This window comes from Trachurus japonicus, chromosome 24 (assembly GCF_045865225.1).
Source record: "Trachurus japonicus isolate A0001 chromosome 24, Traja_1.0".
In the NCBI taxonomy this organism is placed as follows: domain Eukaryota; kingdom Metazoa; phylum Chordata; class Actinopteri; order Carangiformes; family Carangidae; genus Trachurus; species Trachurus japonicus.
The window spans coordinates 18,717,179-18,738,387 of NC_140930.1; the positions used below are offsets into that span (position 1 = coordinate 18,717,179).

Genomic DNA, 21,209 nt, shown 5'->3' on the forward strand with positions numbered 1-21,209 from the left:
TATTCTTGGACCAACTAGTATTTACAAATACTTGCTTTAAGTTACATCAGTGACAGCTTCAAATAAATCTGTAATACAAGTACCATTGGAAATTGTACATATTTTTGATAATGAATTATGATATCTCTTTTCTGTAAAAACATCTTTATTGACTTGATATTTACTGCAGGATATTATAAAGTAATCAATATTAGAAATGTAAATATCTGTATTTACTAATTGGCCCAAGTCTGTTGATAAGATACAGTGCACACAGTGCCTGCATCAAGTGTAAAAACAAAATCATATAAAAGCCTTAGAGAGGTAACAGAGCAGTGAGTCAATGTATCAGTACAGTACATTGGCACCTTGGCAAATACTCACTGAGTGTATGACCCAATCTGACCCTAACACTGGTTGGGAGAGATCAAATGGCTACAGTACTGTGTGTGTGTGTGTGTGTCTCTCTCTCTCTGTATGTGTGTGTGTGTGTGTGTGTGTGTGTGTGTGTGTGTGTGTGTGTGTGTGTGTGTGTTATGCTGGTATGGCTGAAGAACAACAGGCAACGACAGTTTGATGGTGTAAGAAAGCTTGTCCAGAAAATGGTAAAACACCATTACAAAATTCACAGACAGACCAAGTTGCTGTTAAGGCTTTGTTGTGTATGAGCTTGTAAAGTGAGGTTATCAGATAAGTAAATGCACCCATTAAGTTTTTTTTAAACAAAGGTAACATCGGTATAAGGAGAGTTATGTTTCCCAATATCCATCGCAGTAGAACGGTTGATACATTGCTGTGATTTTGGCATGTGACGTGCTGAGGTCGTACATCACAGTCTGAAAAGATTATACTGTTCATAACATGACATGACAGGAGAAAAAAAATGGCTTGTTTGTGTTTTCCATGTCGGTGAGTTGGGTCTTGTCAAAAATCATCCAGCAGAAGGTTGATATCAAGGGTTCAAGCAACTCAGCAGCAGCAGCTGAAGCCGCCTCGTATCAGTCGTTAGTTGTGTGGGTCAGTCTTACAGGTTACACGGTTTAAACAGAGATACGCGTTACAGTTTACCATACTTTGACATACCAACTTAGTGCTCGAGTTAAAACGCACTTCAGTGAAAAGTAGACAAGTGAGACACTTGTATGAAAGAGCATCCAATAGAAGTGCAAGCTGTACAAAAAAAAAAAGACAAAAAGTGAAAAGAGCTTAATATGCATTGTTTAAAAGTTTAAAAAGCATAGTATAGTCGATATATAATATATTCCTTTCATATTCTTTCATATATTCTATAGCATCTTTTCCAGCACAGTCCAGCTGACTTATTCAATTTGTATATAATTTTGGCTTTTCTTTTTTCTTCTAGCAGCGTTGTGCAGACACATCAGTATTCATCTTCGCTGATCCCTCTTCTGCCATCAGCCATAACCTCACCATCCTACACCTGTGTCTCAGTAACTTTGAAGCAGATATCACAGGGTTAAAGAGGAAGGCATGACTTTGTCAAATCGGCCTTTTATTTACTAAGATTATCAATCCATCTGCTCTATCATGGATCTGTCTCCATCTTCTTCTTTTTTTTTTATTCCTGCAGCGCTGAGGGAGCCACTCTCTAATCGGGGCCACACTTCCATCCTGTGCTTCCACTTCCAGAAGCCGTGTGCACCCACGAGTGGGAGGAAATATGCCGGAGGATAAACAAGGAGCCTCATAAACACTCCTCCTCCGTTAGCAAAGAAGATGAAACACCCCGAGAAACAAGGAGGGCGATTAAGGGACGCTGTCTCCCTCTCCGCCCCCTCCTTCAGGCTCGGGCTCGTCGATGTCGGGGTGCGTCTGCGTGTCTAAATGTGTTTGTGTGTGTCGGTGGTGGCTCCAGCGCGCCTTGTTCTTGTGCAGGTGACCCATCATGGTCTGGCTGAGTGGGCTGGGCTCGGTGAAGCGGTACCACTCCTCAAACAGAGGCTGCACAATGTAGGAGATAAAACCTAGGACACAGTGAAGGAAGGGAGAGTGATCAGTCACAGGGGTGCGAACGATAAGATTCATATTGACCCCAGTGGCCACAGCTTATGAATAAACTACAATTTCACTACATCACAAAGAACGATCTTGTGATAAAAAAAATGACAGCACTAGTGAAGATACAATGTTCTGTGTGTTTTGTACTCACCTATCTGGATGGCTGGGACAGAGTCAGCCTGCTGGTTACACAGAGGACTGATCTCCAAGTCAAACTTTCTCTCCAAGTCCCCTGTTAAGAAATCACATAGATCGTAATAAATAGATAATAATACAGACAGACAAAAATAAGACCTCTACAACATTATGCTTAAGTAGTAAGCATCTTAGAAATGGGGCTTAAAACTAGACATTAAGGTTAATTCAAGTACCCAACAGAATACAGAACATAAGTCATTCATTGTAATTCTTGATTTTCAGATCTAAAATGCCTGGATTTCAGCAGCACCTCTGGTGTCTTGTATGAAAATTTGACAAAATATGTCTATTTTTGAAAGACAAAGATAGTTCCCTTACATTAAAAAAGGTACACTAAAAAAACCTTGCAGTGTTGTAGCCATATTCTCCGATGTATTTTAATCTTGAACTAAGAGAAAACAGTTAACTCACCCTGTCTGTAAAACTCTTCACACACCCTCTCACTCCACTGTCTGCTCAGCTCCCAGACCCGACAGGGGTTACAGACGTCGGCACACTTCAGAGCGATCTGTGGGCAAACAGACGGGGGGCAAAGTGATGTATCTAATATAAATTACATAAAGAATCCATGAATATACTTTGTTGTGCGGCGTGTGGCTGTGTGTGAAGTGTACCTGCAGCATAAAGTGCCTGTGTGAAGCCAGTTGTAGATCCAAGTCCTGGTTGTCCAGATGTTCTCTGAAGGTCAACAGGAACTCGTTCTGCCGGCTGATGTCTGTAGCCAGGATGAGAGAGCCCAGCTGCTGTTCCATGTCCTGCCTGCAGAGCGGAGGGGGGCGACACTGAGCAAAAAAACCCACTAATGTGCTCCTCTCTCTGACTTTACCTGGATCACAAATATGTGTGTTTATTGGTAAGTTATCAGTGGTTGCACAGTTTTGTACTGCTTTTCATAGTGATGAGTCAAATGGTGAGTTTCTGGTGTTCTGTGTCTGACCCTGACCTCTGACCTTCCTCTGGAAGCTTGTACATGAAAGAAGCTTATGATAATAAATGAGTAAATGTTTCAGGATTATTAACCCTCATCAAATATTCTGATTTGTCTGGTTGTATTTTATATATGTATTTAAATCCTTTGCAGAAGCATCAGTGAGTCAAAGTCAGTTCTGTCATTACAAAGTTTTCTACAGAGCATCGACAAGTTTATTTATAACTGGTTAAAATGTCTTAATTCATATGTAGCTTGGTCACACTTCAATGACAAGAGGGGGGTATTGTTTTACAATAGCAATAGTGGTTGCTGTTTAGTTCGAATTTTTGTGTTCTTAATCTGTGTTAACTCTCTGTATTTTGTATTTTTGTTGTACAGCACTTTGGTCAACGCTGTTGTTTATGAATGTGCTTTATAAATACATTTGTATTGTATTTTGTATTTGTATATTGTGTAGTGTGTGGTGTGTTTATAGTGTGTCAATGTGTGTAGTTACCACATATCAACAGGCAGATGTGACAGCAGTCCTGACTCTCGCAGCATCCCCACCGTCGACCTCCAGTGGTGACTCTCCAGTACAGATGTGTTCTGTTGGTGACGGGAAAAGATTGCAAACATTTTTTACAAAGAGTCTCAGTTTCAGCTCTGACCCTAGAGCTACCATCATAAAAAAACACACACTTATAACCAGCGCCGCCTCGGCTGTGTACCTGGTAGAGAGATGCCAGGTGGTGTCTGGTCTTGATGAGGAAGGGCTGGTTGACTCCAGGATGGTCCACGTCGTGGGCGGCTGCTGCCATCAGACCCAGGAACACATCCAGAGGGCTCAGCTGCTCTGCCAGCTACAACACAGGGAACACAGACACGTGTATAATCTTATCCTGACCTGAGCAGTTTCCTCAGTATCATCACTGAGAGACCGACTGAGCACACAGTGTGGAGTGTGGAGTGTGGAGAAACCTGTACCTGTAACACATTAGATCACAGTTCTACACCTGAAATTACAGACGTCAAGTCTGACCTTCAACCTACAAGTTTGTTTTTTTATATTCTTCTTATATTCTTTTAAGTATATTTTTGGCTTTTTATGCCTTTATTTGATAGCCATAGTAAAGACAGACAGGAGAGGGGAAAGGAAAGGTCTGCCCAACGCGGGATTCGAACCGGGGACGCCTGCGTTGAGGACTGTAGCCTCTACATGGGGCGGCCGCTTTAACCACTGCGCCACGCACCGCCCCTTTTTATATTCTTTTAATTGCAAGGTGCACATTGGATAGGATACATGTTACTAACAAAGCAATAATATATATTTGTTGTAAGTGACAAAAATAAAGTAAAAAGTAAAGGTAAACAAACCTATGGTGATACTTAGTGACTGCACTAAACATTAGCTTTCAGTTCAGCTGTGACCTTGAGCATATTTACACTTCAATTTGTCTTCTGCAAATCTACTTTTCATATTTCAACTTCCTTTGGAAAAAAAGAAAAAACTGGCGTATTGTAAGTGAAGTACAATAGAGGACATATTCTAGAAATATATTTACCTCCTAATTCAAATGCTCTTGTATCGTGCCCTCTAAACTGAAGTGCTCACTCACAGTTATGGATTTTAATTCATGTGTGTGTGTCAGAGCATGGAGATGAATGCTTAACAGTCAGTAAAGGACACAATGGTATATTGATTGGAGAAGCAGCGGGCCTGTCATCTTATACGAGTGTGTCCTGTTTATCTAAAGCACACCAGCTCATGGTCCTTTAACAAAATATGTGCATCACTAAGTGCTTTGCAGAGCAACAAGGACACAAAACAATTACTGTGTGAGGGGAGAGATGCAGCGCCACTTAATCTGGTCAGAGGGCCTCAGGGATTTCTGCGGGCTGTGGGATAGATGTGTTGCCGAGTCTAAGCGAGCAGGAATTATCCCTCAGGGAGCAGAGCTAATAGAATATGTCAAGGAGAAGTTCAGGTCTAGTGAATCGCTGCAGTGTGTGTGTGTGTGTGGGGTTGAAACAGAGAGGGTGTGTGTGTGTATCCGTGAATACAGTGTTAGTCATTACCTTGGGCTCCTTCAGGTAGCAGTACATGGCTTGAGTGACATCTGCTGCATGGACAGCATTGTGATAGGGATTCTGGGAGTGGTAGTCCTGCTGCACCATGCCTGGCAGGACAGGAGATCTGGTTAATATCCTATTAAAATGATTTCACCTTGCATACTTTAATCGGATATTATTGCAAAAAGGAAACACTGCTGAGACACGTGAAAGCCAAAATTAGATTTTCAGATCCGTGTAATCCAGTTAATACATCAAGATGTTTTGGTTCATTGAGGGAAAAAAAACCCCGGAATTTTACAATTATAGAAAGAGCTGCAAACACCCAGTGGACAAATGACTCGACTGAGCACAGTGGCAAAGCTGAGAATAGATTGTGTTCACATGTTCAGATATTAAGGCAGAAAAAAATGTTAACTGTTTGTTTCCATAAAACCATACAGACTCTGTTGTTGTATGGGGCAGCAATGTTTAGTATGCAACTGGATTAATATTTATTTACTATGACATCAGTCACTTTGTCCATATTTGTTGCTGCTGTGAGGGAAATAAACCCATCGTGTCCTTTGTGATGAGTGATTGGCAGAGAAACAGCAGCTGACGTCACTCTGGGCTTTCCTGAAATGTTAAACCCTGCTCAGCTTTCAGGTGTTTTCTGCCCTGTATAAAGAGACTCGGTGTGAACCTTTCACAAAGCAAATGCTTTCTATATAGAATAGGAGGGGACAGTTGAGGGACAATGTGTATACAGTATGTGCATATCAGTCCTCCTTACCATTTAACTGTTGTAAAACGCTCTTGCAAAATGATCTTACAGAGACCCTGAGGAGTTTGCTTTTGGTTATAAAAGAGTCTCATATTAATGATGTAGATGTTTCTACGTTACCCACACTTAATGGGTCCATTTTTGATAAATATATCGTTTTGTCTTTATAGTTATTTTGATATTATTATTTAGTGGTCGACTCCCAGCATTTCCTAGTTTCCTGGTTTCCCGGACGCTGCCCGGCGGGTCATGGGAATAACGCAGCAGGATCGCTAGTTGGCATCGTTTATGGTCGGAGCTGGACGCAAATGCTTTCGAACACTTTCGTCCGACTTGCGCCGGTCCAAGAATTTTACCGTGCACGCAGAGGCTCATGGGAAATGTAGTGTGAAAACACTTCCACTTTCCGAAAGTGCCCGTGGTCACTTTAATATAATTTATGCGATGTCAGTGGCCAATAATATCAGAGCACGGAGGGCTGATGGGAGGAATAACTGCTACTGTCTTGAAACTTACCCAGAAACCTGTGCAGTTTGACCATGTCCAGCTGAAAGTGATGAATGAGACCATAGACATTGAAGAGATGGCACATCAGAGTCACCAGGCTGTTGCCTACAACACACACACAGAAATGAAACAGCGTCAAGTCAACTTCACAAAAATGTAATTTGATAGCTTGGTGTGGTGCAGAGTATGAGAAAAGAAGGGTTCGTTTTTTTTAATTAGGGATAAATAAAATGACAACATACAGTAGGTAACAGTGAAAACAATGGTGTTGTTTTAACATAACTAAAGACAGTGAATGATGATGATAAGTCGTCTTACCATTCGTAAGACGATCGAAGAGGAAAATGTCAAAGTTCCATGTGCCTACTTTTGAAAGCATATGCTGTAACAAAAAGACAAAGTTGTCAGAATTGATCAGTGATTGACATGTATGAGTGCTGCTGTACCTGCTGTATCTGTACCTCTGCGTGTTTGTGCATATGCATGAGTGTGCATCCTTACCCCAGCCTGTCCTAGGTAGTCATCGTCCAGCAGGTGCAGGGACCCGGGGGTGTGAGGCACGATACCCCTGAGCAGCCTGGAGGCGTGACAGTATCTCTGGAAACTCAGCAGACGCTTCACCTTCCTCCTGGTGCAAGACTCTACCTCCCCCTGCTGGGCACTGGCTGACATGACAAAGACAAGACAATTATTTCAATACAGCATAAACACAGGAACAGTTCAATGGCATCTACATGCAAATAAGTGACAGATGCACATCTCATAAAAGCAGTTTAGGATTTTCAGAATTATATGAGTCTCTCTCCAAAATTTTGTTCTTGAGTAATTAAATGAAATTTCTTCAGCAGGTCCACGGAGTGAGTCGACATCTGTGTGACCCACTTTTGAAAAGCACCAACTACACTTAATGTGTGTTTAATGCACAATTACCCTGAATCTGTCTCTGAGCTTTATTCAGAAACAAGTGTATCCCAAGCTTCATTACTCCACCACTGGCAATAATTAACAAGTTCAAGCTCATGACATGTTGGATTCAACCTCAACACCACATTTGTATAAAGGATAATGATGATGTATCATGATTATTGTACATATATTACATCATATAAGCTTCCTTCTGTTGCTTAGATTATGAGATTTGACTTATAAAAAATGAAATAACACCATCTTTTGGCTCTCATTTTATGTACAAAATAGTATAAAAACATTGAACCACCTGATTTAACAGCTTTATTTCTTGCGAACTCCATTTATGAGAAACTCAAAAGGAAAAAAAAAAAAGGATCAGAGCTTGAGTGACACACATCCATCTCTTCATGCGGGCCATGGGATGACCTCATTAACCACGTGTCTCCCTACATTCTCTGAAAATCCTCCACACATTTGCAATCTTAATGGGTATTGGATGTCATTTCCCAGAAATTCATCACATCTGACTAAGTGCAAATACTGCATGCGTAGGACCTGGGTCAAAAGCCCTGGGTCTCATTTGAAAAAGCAAGCGTGAATCAAGACAAGTGTCCGGGTTTCATTTACTGTCTTGTCGTCATACAGCTGTAGGAGAAGTATTTTTCATGCAGGGTATCGCATTTATATATTATTGGGTCAAATTATGCTTTGTGTTTTATTGTATAACCAGATAAAAACATTTCCCTCACAATTAGAAACTTTGAATGGAATTCCTGGATGTGTATTCTGTTTTTTTTTTTTTTTTTTTAATAGATGCGAGTTGTATTGGTGGACTGACAACCAACCACTGACTTACTTTTCAGGATGTGCAGGTCAATCAGCGGGTAGGAGCCGCGTCTCTCGGTCAGCAACACACCAGCATGACCAGCGCTTAGTCTGCCATCAGCTAAATGAGAAGACAGAGAAAGAAAGAAGGGAGGATGAGGAGAGGGTGGAACAGAAGAGAAAGATGGAGCAGGAAATATAAATCTGGTGATACTACGGGTGTTTTTTTTATTGACCATATTTGGTTGACTTGTTTTACTTCTTCCCACTGCTTTTTGGTTATGAAAAATCTAATTATTTTCATTTTCAATTCTTTTTAGTTTTTCATGTGTTGTCTTTGTTAAGTATTTATTTGTTATGTCTGTCCTTTACTGTACTATTTCTTATTTCTTTTAACATGTCCGAAATAAACTGAAACTAACTAACTAACATGCCCCGCCCCAAAAAGTCCATGAATCCAACATTCAGGGAGGTAGGAGAGAGAGAGGAGGGGGATGTAGCGACTCAGCAGAGCAGAGGGGGATAGAGGGATAAGTCCAGCAGCCAGCGGGGTGACGGGAGGACAGCGGAGCAAAGTGTTCCCCCTGGTGTCATACATAGATGTTCGACATGATCAGCCTCATAAAAGCAGATTTAGAGTCCTCTTAAATCAGCTTCTATAAAACAAGAGGATCTTTGACTCGGCTGAATCACCAGGACATCATGCATCTGCTCTGAGTTTGCCTGAGGAGAATGGATTTTATGCCACGGTGCAGCTGTTATGGTGCATGTCTGAACACTTATTAATTCTCAGACTGGTGCTGCTTCGACTGCGAACGTTCTGTTCGTGAAGTAATTGTTCTTGTTTTTTTACTGTTGGTGTCACACTGACGCTCATGGTTTGGTGTGGTTGATTTTCAAACAAAGGTGGTTCATAACCCCAACGGATAGCGTGGGAATACTTGTTTTCTGTTTGAAGAATTGAATCTTGAAGAAAGGACATGCGTGTGTATGTAATTTGGACACGCAGACATGTCGTCTCCTGTCTATTATATGATTGTCTTTCCACAGGAACGACCCCTTCTTGTGTGAGCACCTATCAGACGGAGAGGGAGCAAAGCAAGCACAACACAACGGATCCTTGAACACTGAATACCGCCTCTGTTTAAAATGCACAATCCACACACCCTGAGGCCAAGGACAACAAGGCACAACAAAAACCCGGGCTCCAAGTCACCGCATACTTGCACACCGTATGAAATTTACACTTGAATGAGCTAAAAACTATGGGAATACTGAATAATTTACAGGTCAGATGTGAGGAACTGGAGCGTATTATGTCCCAGACGTTGCCAATTTACATCACCTTTGCGACTCCCAGCAGCGCAGCGGCTAAACTATCTGTTTAATGGGGCTGGAGTCGCTGTGGCAACCCCCCAGGGGTTGCCAGATCTTTCCTTTGCAAGTGCATGTTGCCAAAGAAGCAGAGTTTGCACAGGCAGGTGTTGTGGCGCATGGTAAATGTGTGCGCAGGCGCAGGCGTAGGCATAGGTGGCTATACATAAAACATACAGTGGAAAAGAGGCATCATCCCCTATTTATGCTTGTTATAGTCCGTCCAACAAATATAAACCACTTGGGGGAAGTGACTCAGCCTGTTAAAGTGAGGCAGAAGTCCTGCTGGCCTAGTTTGAGCAAGAAAAGGGGGGAAAGCCTCTTTGCTTTTTTATCCTGTGTGCTGGCAGGGAAGGAGAGGAGGAAATACATCATCTGGAAAAAAAAAACACCGCAGTAACACTCAGATCACCCCCTATACACACACACACACACACACCAGCCTCTGGCTCTCTTCATTCGCTCTCGCTATCTCTCCATCCTTCTATTTTATATGTCTCTCCATCTTTCGTTCCTCCCCTGCTTCTGGATCCTGTCTCCTCATCCTCTCTCTCTCTCTCTCCATCACCACCCCCTCAACCTTCCCATCATCCTTCATTCCTTGGTGTTCAACAACAACAACACCCCCTCTTCCCCATCTGATCCGTCGTTTCGTCTCCCCCCGCCTCCCTTCTTCTTTTTCCCTCTCTTCTTTTAACTCTTTGTGTGGTAAATAGGTCATTGTCTCCACGCTGAGCAGAACTGGGTCACTCAGGATGAAAACGTGAATCAGTTGGAAAGGATCTTTAAAGATGTGGCAGCGCACACGCGCCTTGTCGCCAACCTGTGCGTGAAAACTCACAGCATGCACACACACACACACACACACACAAACACACACTTTGCAAATGAGGCCAAACCCCTGATTCAAAATGCAAAAACAAGATTGCACACTTGGCATACGATGCACGGCACGCACATACACACAGATAAACACACACGGGGCTCTAGTAGGAATATGTTCACTTGGCTTCGCTGAATCTCTCTGTGTTTATGGTTATAACTTGAGCTTTGGGACTGTTTTTTTTTTTTCCCTTCTCAGAAAGAGCCGCTCAGACACGTCGATGCCATATGCAGCGCCAACACGAATACAAACATGTTGTAAACACACAGTAGCAGATGATGCTGCCTGCAGATGCTTCATCTGATACAAAGATGCATACACTGCATCCATGCAGCTGGCTGTGATGTCCAGATACAGTTAAAGGGGCATTTCAAGTCGTAATCAATGTTTACCTCAGATATCAGGTCACCTACAGTATGATCAGTTCATTTCATACCATCCATACTCCGTGTGGACGCGGAAAGGAATAATGCGGAAGCCGCGGTAAAGCCGAATTTTGATTTGATTTAATTGTTAAGTGAATTTTAAAATTTAAATGATGGTCAAAAGGACGTTACTTGCGACCACAGAACAATTTTAAAATTAGTCCGGAGCCCATTAATGAACATTGAAAAAACAATAGATTCTTGAACAAAAACTATTATAAACGTCCACACGCTGCAGTTGGGAGTATGGATGGTATGAAATTAACTGATCATAGGTGACCTGATATCTGAGGTAAACATCGATTACGACTGGAAATGCCCTTTAACTCACTGGCAGAACTAACACATTGTCTTTCTATGTGTTTGATGATCTGTGGTCATTATGATCTGCCAGCAACAGCAGCCAGATGTGTTACAACATCAGTACAAGGGGAAAAAGAAATAAGGTTTCATATCTTAAATTACTGTATGCACATGGTCAGATTATTATCATATCTTCAGTTGAGTACTCTCAGTTGAACATTACCAGTTGCAACTAAATCTTGGTGAACCTGATAACCTTGCTATTATATAGGAAAAAGAAAAAAATTCAGCCCCTTTTCAGTCTTTGCTGCAGAGCTAAATGTCAGAATGAGTCACTACGACCACAGACAAGGTACCTCACAGTGTCTTGACCCACGCTCTATGTGGTGAGATCAAACAGTGTGCGGATGGACTTTCACCCTCTGTTAGAAGTCGTCATGTGAATGAGATCACCGCAACTCAACCGGGGAAAGTCACAGGCAGTGAACGGCATACATTTGTCCATTTTCCACCCTATGAGTCAGTACGTACACACAGGTAATTCCCCGCGGTATGAATCATCTCCTCGCCTTAACTGTAGAAAAACACAAACACGCCAAGATTTAAATGTACATTGTTCCGTTTCGGCACCAGCTGGTTGTGCGAATCAAAGTCAAGACTTTCACCGCATCATATTCATACTGTACCATTGAAGGGCAGTGCCACTGACATTATCGGGAAAACATCTGACAGTTAGTCAATAAAGACTTCTCAATACAGTCAGCATTTGCATTCCCACAGTCCACATCAGTGTAATGTCACTGTTGCTCATCACTTAATTAAAGTAGTTCAAACCAAAGTGTAAACAATGTTACTCATGCATCATCAGCGTTAGGGTCCTGACAGACGGACACAGGCTCCATTGATGGCGTCACATCAGTGTCATCAGTACAGCTGTGGCTCAGCAGATGGTTACACAGCTTTATCTAATGGACACTCTGGCTTTACAGGCTCAAATCCCTCATTTCACCATCCACTGGGGCCCCGGCTGTCTGAACCGCTCTGAGCCGCGTCTCGTCCCACGTCACTTACAGACACGAATGTACGTAAACATACGGCCAGAGGCGCGCCTGTCAAAGATAATCCATCACACATGCGCCCACACACGCACTTGTCGAGAAGTGGTATATTTAAATGCAAAAAAACAGATGCACAAGAACAGACAAAAACACGGCCAGACACTCTTATTCGTGATGGTGACAACAAACACCACTGCAAAGGAAAACAACTGAACAATTGTGAAGGTATGCGCCCAAAAAACACACAATATAAGTCACAAACTACGTGCTTTCTGTTAAAAATGTATTTTAACGTAGCACAAACAGCAGCTGGGTCAGACTAAACAGACATCATACATAACATAACACATTAAACATTTATCAGTGAACGCCTATGAGCTTTACTGCACTTGCAACATGTATCATGTGGAAGTTACCTTCCAGATGTGCGCTCTTGTCCTCTATGTCCTGCTTCCCCTCCTCTATCTCCTCCTTCTCTGCTTCCACCCATGTGCTCGCCTCACTTCTCTCGGGCCCCCGGGGGCCTCCCCTGCGCGCCCTCCAGGCTGCCCTGAGCTGCCGTATGAGAGCAGGAAGTTCCAAGGCCAGCGACAGGCCCCCGCCGCAAGTCACTGGAGGAGTCCTGAGCGGACCCCACACTGGTGAGCGGGAAGCCTCATCCGGACAGACGCCAACGTCAACCCCGACACCGAGACCAGAGTCCCGCATCCTGAGATCTGGGCCCCAGAGCCCGTCTAAAACTGGCATCCTCACACCATACAAAGAAAAGTGCGAGGAAAGGGAAAAAAAAATGCTGGTAAAAAAAAAGGGGAGAGAAAGAAGGATGGTGGGACAAAGAAACGAGGAGGGAAAGAGAGACGACGGAGGGAGAAGCTCACTGTCAGGTAGCCATGGGTGAGAAAGCGGAGGACAGACTGAGATAGTAGCAAGTTTGGATGTAGGGCAGAGGAATAAAGACCGCAAGGAAAGACAGAACTAGCAGCAGAAAGGAGAGAGGGACAGAAAGACTGAGAGCAAACGCTTGCACAGTGCTGCTGAAAAAGACGAGACAAAAAATGCAAAGCTGGGAAAAGCCGGAAAAAAAAGAGGAGAGAATCCGCCCGTATCCCTGTCTCCCAGATTCAGCCACTGACAGTCTGCTGCCTCCTTCTGCCGCATTCTCTCTTCCCTCTACAGTCTCACTCGCGCCAGCGTTGTTGTGGAGTCTAAAAGCCCCTCCTCTCTCCACTCTGAGCTCGCTGACACACTCTCTCACTCTGCCTATATGCTGCTACCCCAAGCGCAGACCAATAGGATTTGTGTGAGCGCTCATGGGGCTGTGGGTTCATGGACGCATCCTCAGTCTCTCAGCGAGGTCAGGAGGAACAGGGCTGTATGAAAAATATGCACATTTAACAAATATTAAAATTACTATACAACATTAATTTTGTTTGTTAAGATTATATTTTAAAGCAGATTATATGCAGGCCAATTTATTTTAGTATTGTTTAGTTATTCAACTGATTGTTTAACCAGAATACTAATTGACAATAGCAAAGATACCCAACACAATTTAGGCGAGCCCAAGGTGAGGTCTATATCGGTTGGATTCTCCAAAGCAAAGCCAAAAACTTCCAGGAATCCAATCTAATATGTGAGAAGCTGGAACAGATCAACTAATAATTTAATTGTCTAATGGTTTCAGTACTGTGTGTTCAGTTTGTTTAACCTTTGAGAATATGAGCTCACAAAACAAGATAATGAGTTTAATTCTGCTTGAAGGTGAAATGAGGTATATACACAGCGCACAATGAGTCACTCCTCACTAAGGCTTCTATGGAATAGGAGCATTTGTGTGGGTTTGTTTCAATGTATTTGTGTCAAGTTGTCCTGTTTGTGTGACTAAAACAGCCCTGGGCTTTAACACAACCAGAATTTTATGCAATATAAGCGGAAGAACAGGATTTTTTTGAAACATTAATTTATTGGAAGACATTCAGGATAATAACCTGAGATTCAGATTCAGATTCAGATTCAGATTCAGATTCACACTCAATCTCACTCAGGTCCAACATCCAAACTCGTATCTTCTGTTGTATTATCTTCTGTTTGTGCTCTGTCTGCAACTTCTAAAATTATTCAAATGATCTGAAACAAATCAGGTCAGATTAACTGTAAAGAACTTCCATTCATGATTGAAACCACTCTCCATCTATCTATGCCATCCTCTAATAGCACTTACACCTGGAGGGTTCCCTGTGGCGGCTGAAAACCACACGTTAATTAAACACCACAATTAAGTGAGTGTAAGTAGATCTTTATGTAATCATGGAAGTTGCAGTGCTATAATCATTTCATTTTCCACTGAAATGTTCCCTTGAGAAGAAGTCACATGCTGACAAAAGTACTGACACACTCTCTCTCTCTCTCTCACACACACACACACACACACACATACGGAGACACAGAGACACACACAGACAGGCACATAGCCTTGAATGTCACATATCAGACGCAAGAAGTTGATTGCAAGAAATCACGAGGCAGGGAGCATTAAGATAAAAGATACAGACTGTGGGAAACGGTGAGGAGCAGTCAGTGAGAATGTACAGATGAGTGAAAACGCACCGTGACTATGTAGCTGTTTGTTGTCGCTGTGATGAGCAGTTGGTATTTAGCATAAAATGTTACATGTTATTGTGGGGTGAAGTGACATCATGAGAAACAAAGCACGTCTCTTATTTTGTACTCAGTCCTGTTGTTTTCATTTTTTTGTTGAGCACCAAGAGCCAAGTTCTTCTCCAGCTTCTTCCTTTTAGTCTCAAGGTTATTGTCACTTATGACTAGATACCTCTCTTTACAATGACCTACTTCCGCCAACATACCTGCATGTTACAGTATCAAAACATCAGAATGGACCAAAGTTAGTACTGTCAATTCATACTGCAGTTTGTATTTAGAGGGGAAAAAACTTAAATGGTAGATGACGGAAGCATAGTAAACTCTCCAGAGGATCGGAGGTGAGTGAACTGCAAGAACAAAGTGAACTTTAGGTGAACTGTGGCCCTGCTCTGATAGCTGCTGGATTATCACAACTTTTTTTTTTTTTTTTTTTGCCATTTGTTGCTATATTTCCTCCCCTGCTCCACAACTCTGTTCTGCCTCCTCTGATGATAAAAAAATTGACACATTAAAGAGGAATGACAAGATCAGGTGGCAAATGAATCAAATCTTTTTTTTCTCAGGCTATTATAGACTCGTCTTAGTGTGTTCAGTCGTGGTGCCAAATCATAAGTCTCATCAGCTATTGATAATAAAACACTTAAAAGAGCCTTTATTAGCACTTTGAATTGGTGCAACAGCAGCGAAATGAAGACAGATACAGTAGCTGTCCTCTTTGTTGGCACCTGAAGAAAACATTGATTAAGACTGTGGAGGCTGACAGTGAGTGTGTCCTGTGTTCAAGGCCTGAATCACATGTGATTTAAACAGATGAAAACATGCAAAAGAACTGTAGTGACCAACGAACACAGCTAAGATTGATAATTGTCTGAATGTGAGAAAAGAAGCATGTGACAGGAGGAACAGCAGCGATGTGATAGTCCGTGAAGGTCTACATGAGTAAACGCCAGATGAGCTCCTCCTCTCAGACACACACACACACACTCACATAGCGTACAGTATGACTGAGATACAACTCAGTCTCTGCACCCTCTGTGTGTGTGTACGTGTAGTAATGGACTCTTATTTTTGATTATTTTAACGATGCCACCGGCCACGTTTTCTGGCAGGTCCCTGTAGAGAAGTGGGTCAGCCAGCAAATGAAAGGGTCCGTCTGGACAAAACAGTGGCAATTGTTTGTGTTTGTTTTTGTCTCTACCTTTCTGCTGGTTTGTGTTTGTGCATGTGAACACGTATCCAATTTACATGTCAGTCTCGCCTTTTTTGTCATATGTTTAAGCTTGCTTCACACGTTTTCACACTCTTTTTTTTCCAGGGAACATTAAAACAAAGTTTGACATTAATTTGGAAGACAACTAGCTTTGGCTACATTTCAAGGTCTGACTCATCAAGGTCTCAGACTGTAGTTATGATAAACAGCTACTTTCTACTGTCTCCAGTCCAGACATTGTTTCAAAAAACACGACTGGGGGAAAAACTGAGTACACGTTCTTCTACACTTTTTTTTTTTTTTTTTCCAGAAAGGTGGACTCATGATGAACGTTCAAATGGACAGTGTATACACAGATAGCAGAAATATGCTTCTCTGTTTGACATAGAGATTAAACCGGACCAAAGGTTATTGAAAGCCTGAAGCAGCGTTGCCAAATGTTTGGAAACATTTTCCACCACCAATTTGCGGCTGACTACACATATTAACAAACCTTTAGCACCAAGGTATTCAGGTCAGTTAGTGTTCTTACCCAGCATGCGAACTTGTGTGGCATTCTGCTCCGACCTTTTAAATGTGACAGCACCGCACCTCTGTGGCAGAGAGACAGAGAGAGAGAGAGAGAGAGATTGATATCACAGCAACCATAAATACACGATACACTCTAAGAGCATCAATGAACCTGGCTAATAAATATAAACTGAGCCAAAAGTCATGGCGACCCTGTTTGCGAGACTTCCTGTATGCCAACCTGCACCGCCCTCCAACTCTAGACTTATGATACCATAATAGTGTTTTCCAACCTTGGGGTCGGGACCCCACGTGGGGTCGCCTGGAATTCAAATGGGGTCACCTGAAATGTCTAGTTATTGATAAAAGAAATTACTGATAAAAATATTTTTTAACCAATTATTATTATTTTTTAAATTATGAATAAAAACACCACACATGATCTTAAACAACTGTATTCTATACTTTCACTTTCTTGAATATAAATCGAGATCAAATAAAATGCAGCATATAAAAATATCTGAGCTGGCGCATCTTGATTGACAGCCGTGATCACGTGATTGCGGGGTCGCCATAAAAAAAGGTTGTGAACCACTGCCTTAATATATTATTTATCCACACATTTTAAAATATGGCAAACCAATTCTGATTAAATGACTGTGGATAATAATTTATAAAGAAGTCTTGGTCTTTCCATGAATGTATGAGTCAAGTGTTATTTATTGTTCTACTTCCTCTGACTTTGATTAATATTAATATCCTAATTTGAATCATGAAATTGGAACTGGATTACAGGCATTTGTTTAAAGACTATTCATCATCTTGGTGAGTCAGAGAGTAAGTGCTTTTAGTGACAGTGGCATCTGCCTTTCCAGCAGCAGCCGTGTCTACGTGTTGGACAACAAAACTGAAAAAGTGGGTCAGGAAATAAACGGGCATAAACTGGCAACAAGTAGCACATTAATCACATGCTTCCACATGGTTGGTCCTCATGGTCAGAGGCCTTAAGTCATCCTCTTTTTTTTGTCATTTTCTATCAAATGTGTGTTTGTATCTTGTTCAAGTCACATGTTTGTGTTGTTCTTTCTTAGAAAATACTGATAAGACGTAGATACAATTCATAAATTGTTCATCACATTAACTCAATGCAATTTTTCAATCATAACCTGACCCCATTAAAAGATTTCCAATAGTGAGATGTTCACTGTTACCATTCAAAATGGGTAGAGACAGCTATAATAACTGTGACTGACAAAAAAAGTTTTGTTTTTAATAAAATACTCGGAAAAGAGTCAAACATCCTCTTTATAACCTCACAGAAACCAGAGTGGAATTTTATTTATTTTTTTCATTTGTCAACAGTTCAGTTACCATAAAAGCAGTTGCTAATTCATTTTCCGATCAGCTAATGGATGACTAATGGTTTCACCTCTGATTAATGTTTAACCTTTATATGCAATTCCTGACTGATCCAGACTTCTGTTGTCTCACTCCAACCCCCTGCAAAGAAATCTGAGTCTTGACAGACAAATACTTTCCATCAACTGCTCTGCCCAGCTTCTGAATCAGCACCAACAACACCCTGTCCGTCTCTGTCTGATGAGCTAAAATTGATAAAGTACATTAGCTGTGTAATCTGCCACCTGAGCTCAGGTCCGAAGCCTAATTGCAATCCGAAGTACTGTGGTGCGGTTCAGACAGACTCAGCTCGGTACATTCCCCAATTAAGGTCATCTATTTATAATAGCTAGTAATGACTATAATAGTTATAATGGCTTAACATCTGTGTGCATAGTAGACAAAAGTGAGAGTTGACTGAGTGCACCAAGCAGTGTTGGTTTAGAGAAAAAGACAGCAAAGCAAAGCAAACCCTGGCTGACCTGCTGGACACATAACAAATCATCTGTTATCTGTTTTTACAAAGTGCTCAGTGTTGCATCTCTGGAGGAAAATAGGCATAAACAAGTACCTTGAGTAGGGGGATTTACATCTAAATTTGCTCACTGCTGTTTACTGGAGGGCAGGAAATGGGTGGATGGAGATAAACCAGAGGCAAAGACTGTTCACTCATCCTGCCCACGTGGTTATCGCATGTTTACAGGATGCCCTCGTCATTTGTTTTCCATGATCTGCAGCCCTGTGCTCACATCATTATTCACACAGCTCTCGAGTCAAGTCTTTGTTTCAGTTTGTTTATGGCTACCTGCTGTTTAAATTGTTTGGAAAAACTTTTTCAAAAGTTTTTAAGATACAATATTTTCACATATAAAGTGTTGCTGTGTAAACAGTAACTTAAATCAAAGTGCAATCACACTGTATGAGCAGCACCTTCTGAGTAGTTTTACTTCTGTTGTACATGGTTGCTGTCTGTGATATGTATGTTGTATGTAATACACATACATGAAATACATATTAGGAGATTAAAATAAGGTTGTGCCATTGAAGTTATTCAGAGAAGAAAACCTTATTATACTTTTAATGATATGGGGAAACAACTGATAAACATGCAATAATCGCTACAAAAATCACACAGTGGTAAACGCAGTGTATGATATATAATGTAGATGTGATGACAACTGAGTTGCTGCCATAATAATCAAGCAAACTCCATGTGCAAAGGAGAACTATAAGATATCTTGGAAAGCTCTGGAAGAAAAGTTATTTGTAGACTAAATTATTTGTGTCAAACTGTTTCCAGGTTCAAGAATGAACTCTTTGACTGAATGCTCTGTAAAACATTTTAACGTGGATCTTAAGTCAACATACTTCTTACAAACTACTCTTTCTAACCTTGAAAAATTATGTTTCATTCTCAATAGGCACATTTATTTACACTGGAAAACCACTCTGCATGTGCCATAACTGTTAAATAACAAACTCATTTGTTTTCACAACCAAGTTCATCACAAAATCAACTTCCTATACGTACTTTGTATGTAACTTGGCGGCACTACCCCGTTTCTAACACATGAAACCAAACACCATACCTGCCTTATAGCCTACCTGCCCCCTGTCTCCATGTGGTCTGCAGTGTCCAGGCTGCGGGGTTCACTGCTGTAAAGCTGTCAATACACTGACGTGACACAATGCAATAATACTAGGAGGCCTACTGTAGCTGACACTGCAGCTTATGGAATATACATAAGGAGTTTGCAGCAAAAAAACTACTCCCCTACATTTAGACTCCAAGGTCACTGTAAACTCACTAGTAGCTACAATCAAAACATATAATCCTGTGAGAATATTACAGCACTTATGTAGCCTAGGAACATTATCAAAACCGCTAGCATACACACAGATGGATACAGATACAATACGGTCATTGTAAACGCTCTAATGATTATTACGGACCATTTTTAAGTCCAAACATTGGCATTATAGGGATGTAACACAGGTATTTCGTTGAGTCTTACCAGGCCTATTCCAATACAAGTCTGTATGTGTGTGTATTCATGGTTCAGAGAGTGCGCAGCATAAACAACAGTTAAGTCGCAGTCTACATACCTTGACCATTAAATAGGACATTTAACCATCGTGGCTGCTCGTGGACAGCGAGTGAATGCGACGGAGCTTGGCGCGTGCCGACTGTTTTCATGTCAGGGGAAGCGCAGGACTGAGCCCCGCGCGGCAGGATGAGAGGTGAGTGTGCCCTGGCTGCTTGACACCGTTTCCTCCCCCCCAAACAAACTAACTAAAGACACAGTAGGTCTATGTCATCCTCCTCCGGTTATTGAGTGTGACCTTACGCGCCCTACGTGGATGGTGTCGCCTTTTTAAAAGGCAAGGTGAAGTTTCCGCTTCCCTCTGCCGCCCCTGTCCGCGTGCAGTCGGTGTGTATAACTTGGTTGTGAGCCGCAGAGAGCGGAGAGGGGAGGGGCTGGTTGTAGCGTCACTGAGGCGGGACATGTGGAGAACTGACCAATCAGCGCTGAATGCAATCGCTGATTCGAGTGCAATTGGTTGTCCTCAATTACGTAAAAATTATTTTAATTGAGAAGTAGGCTATTTAGCTGTGAGTAACGGAGATAGTTTGACCAAAGACGGTATATAGACCTGTCTTTGGTTTGACTGCCCCACATTTCTCACATTCTCTTTGCACTCTGTACTCACCTGTTTATTCACTAAATTAATCATGTGGCAGCTGTGCAATGTATAAATGTATTCAGATACAGGTCATGAGTGGCAGTTTATGTTCACATACAATATCAGAATGGGGGGGGGGGAGGGGGGGGATCTCAGTGTCTTTCACTGTTGCATGATTGTTGCTGCCACGTCTGTCAGAATATTTCTGAACTTTCACACACAAATGTCTCTAAAGTTTAACTCAGAATGGTACAAGAAAACTAAATACACCCAGTGAGCAGCAGTTCTGCGGACAAAAATGTTTTAAAGCAAGGCCAGAGGGGAATGAACAGACAGACACCGAGGCTGACATGTCAGAATATGCTGCATGTCCAACTTTGGGGTGGATGGACTACAAAAGCAGAGGAGGACCACATTGGATTCTACTCATGTCAGACATAGTGGCTGAGGCAAACACTAGCTCACCATAACTGGACAGCTGAAGACTGGAAAAAGCCTGGTGGGAATGGGATGAAT

The 21,209-nt window shown here is 41.9% G+C and overlaps 1 protein-coding gene across 3 annotated transcripts; it reads right to left on the reverse strand.

Annotated features, from left to right (window-relative positions):
* Nucleotides 1-1,547: 1,547 nt before the first annotated feature.
* LOC146961862 (3',5'-cyclic-AMP phosphodiesterase 7B-like) lies at nucleotides 1,548-20,466 on the reverse strand. 3 transcript variants are annotated; one of them, XM_085770827.1, is made up of 13 exons: nucleotides 20,115-20,466; nucleotides 16,633-16,693; nucleotides 8,218-8,307; nucleotides 6,954-7,117; nucleotides 6,771-6,834; nucleotides 6,462-6,557; nucleotides 5,186-5,286; nucleotides 3,838-3,969; nucleotides 3,624-3,715; nucleotides 2,811-2,955; nucleotides 2,608-2,704; nucleotides 2,150-2,230; nucleotides 1,548-1,964 (listed from the first exon to the last, which is right to left on the reverse strand). In XM_085770827.1, the coding sequence occupies exons 1-13, from the start codon at nucleotides 20,133-20,135 to the stop codon at nucleotides 1,747-1,749; spliced, it is 1,362 nt and encodes a 453-aa protein (XP_085626953.1). In that variant the 5' UTR covers nucleotides 20,136-20,466; the 3' UTR covers nucleotides 1,548-1,746. The 3 variants fall into 3 exon arrangements, with proteins under 3 accessions (XP_085626953.1, XP_085626952.1, XP_085626954.1); XM_085770826.1 differs by lacking the exons at nucleotides 16,633-16,693; nucleotides 20,115-20,466 and adding an exon at nucleotides 12,646-13,403; XM_085770828.1 differs by lacking the exons at nucleotides 16,633-16,693; nucleotides 20,115-20,466 and adding an exon at nucleotides 13,363-13,402.
* Between the last annotated feature and the right edge of the window lie 743 nt (nucleotides 20,467-21,209).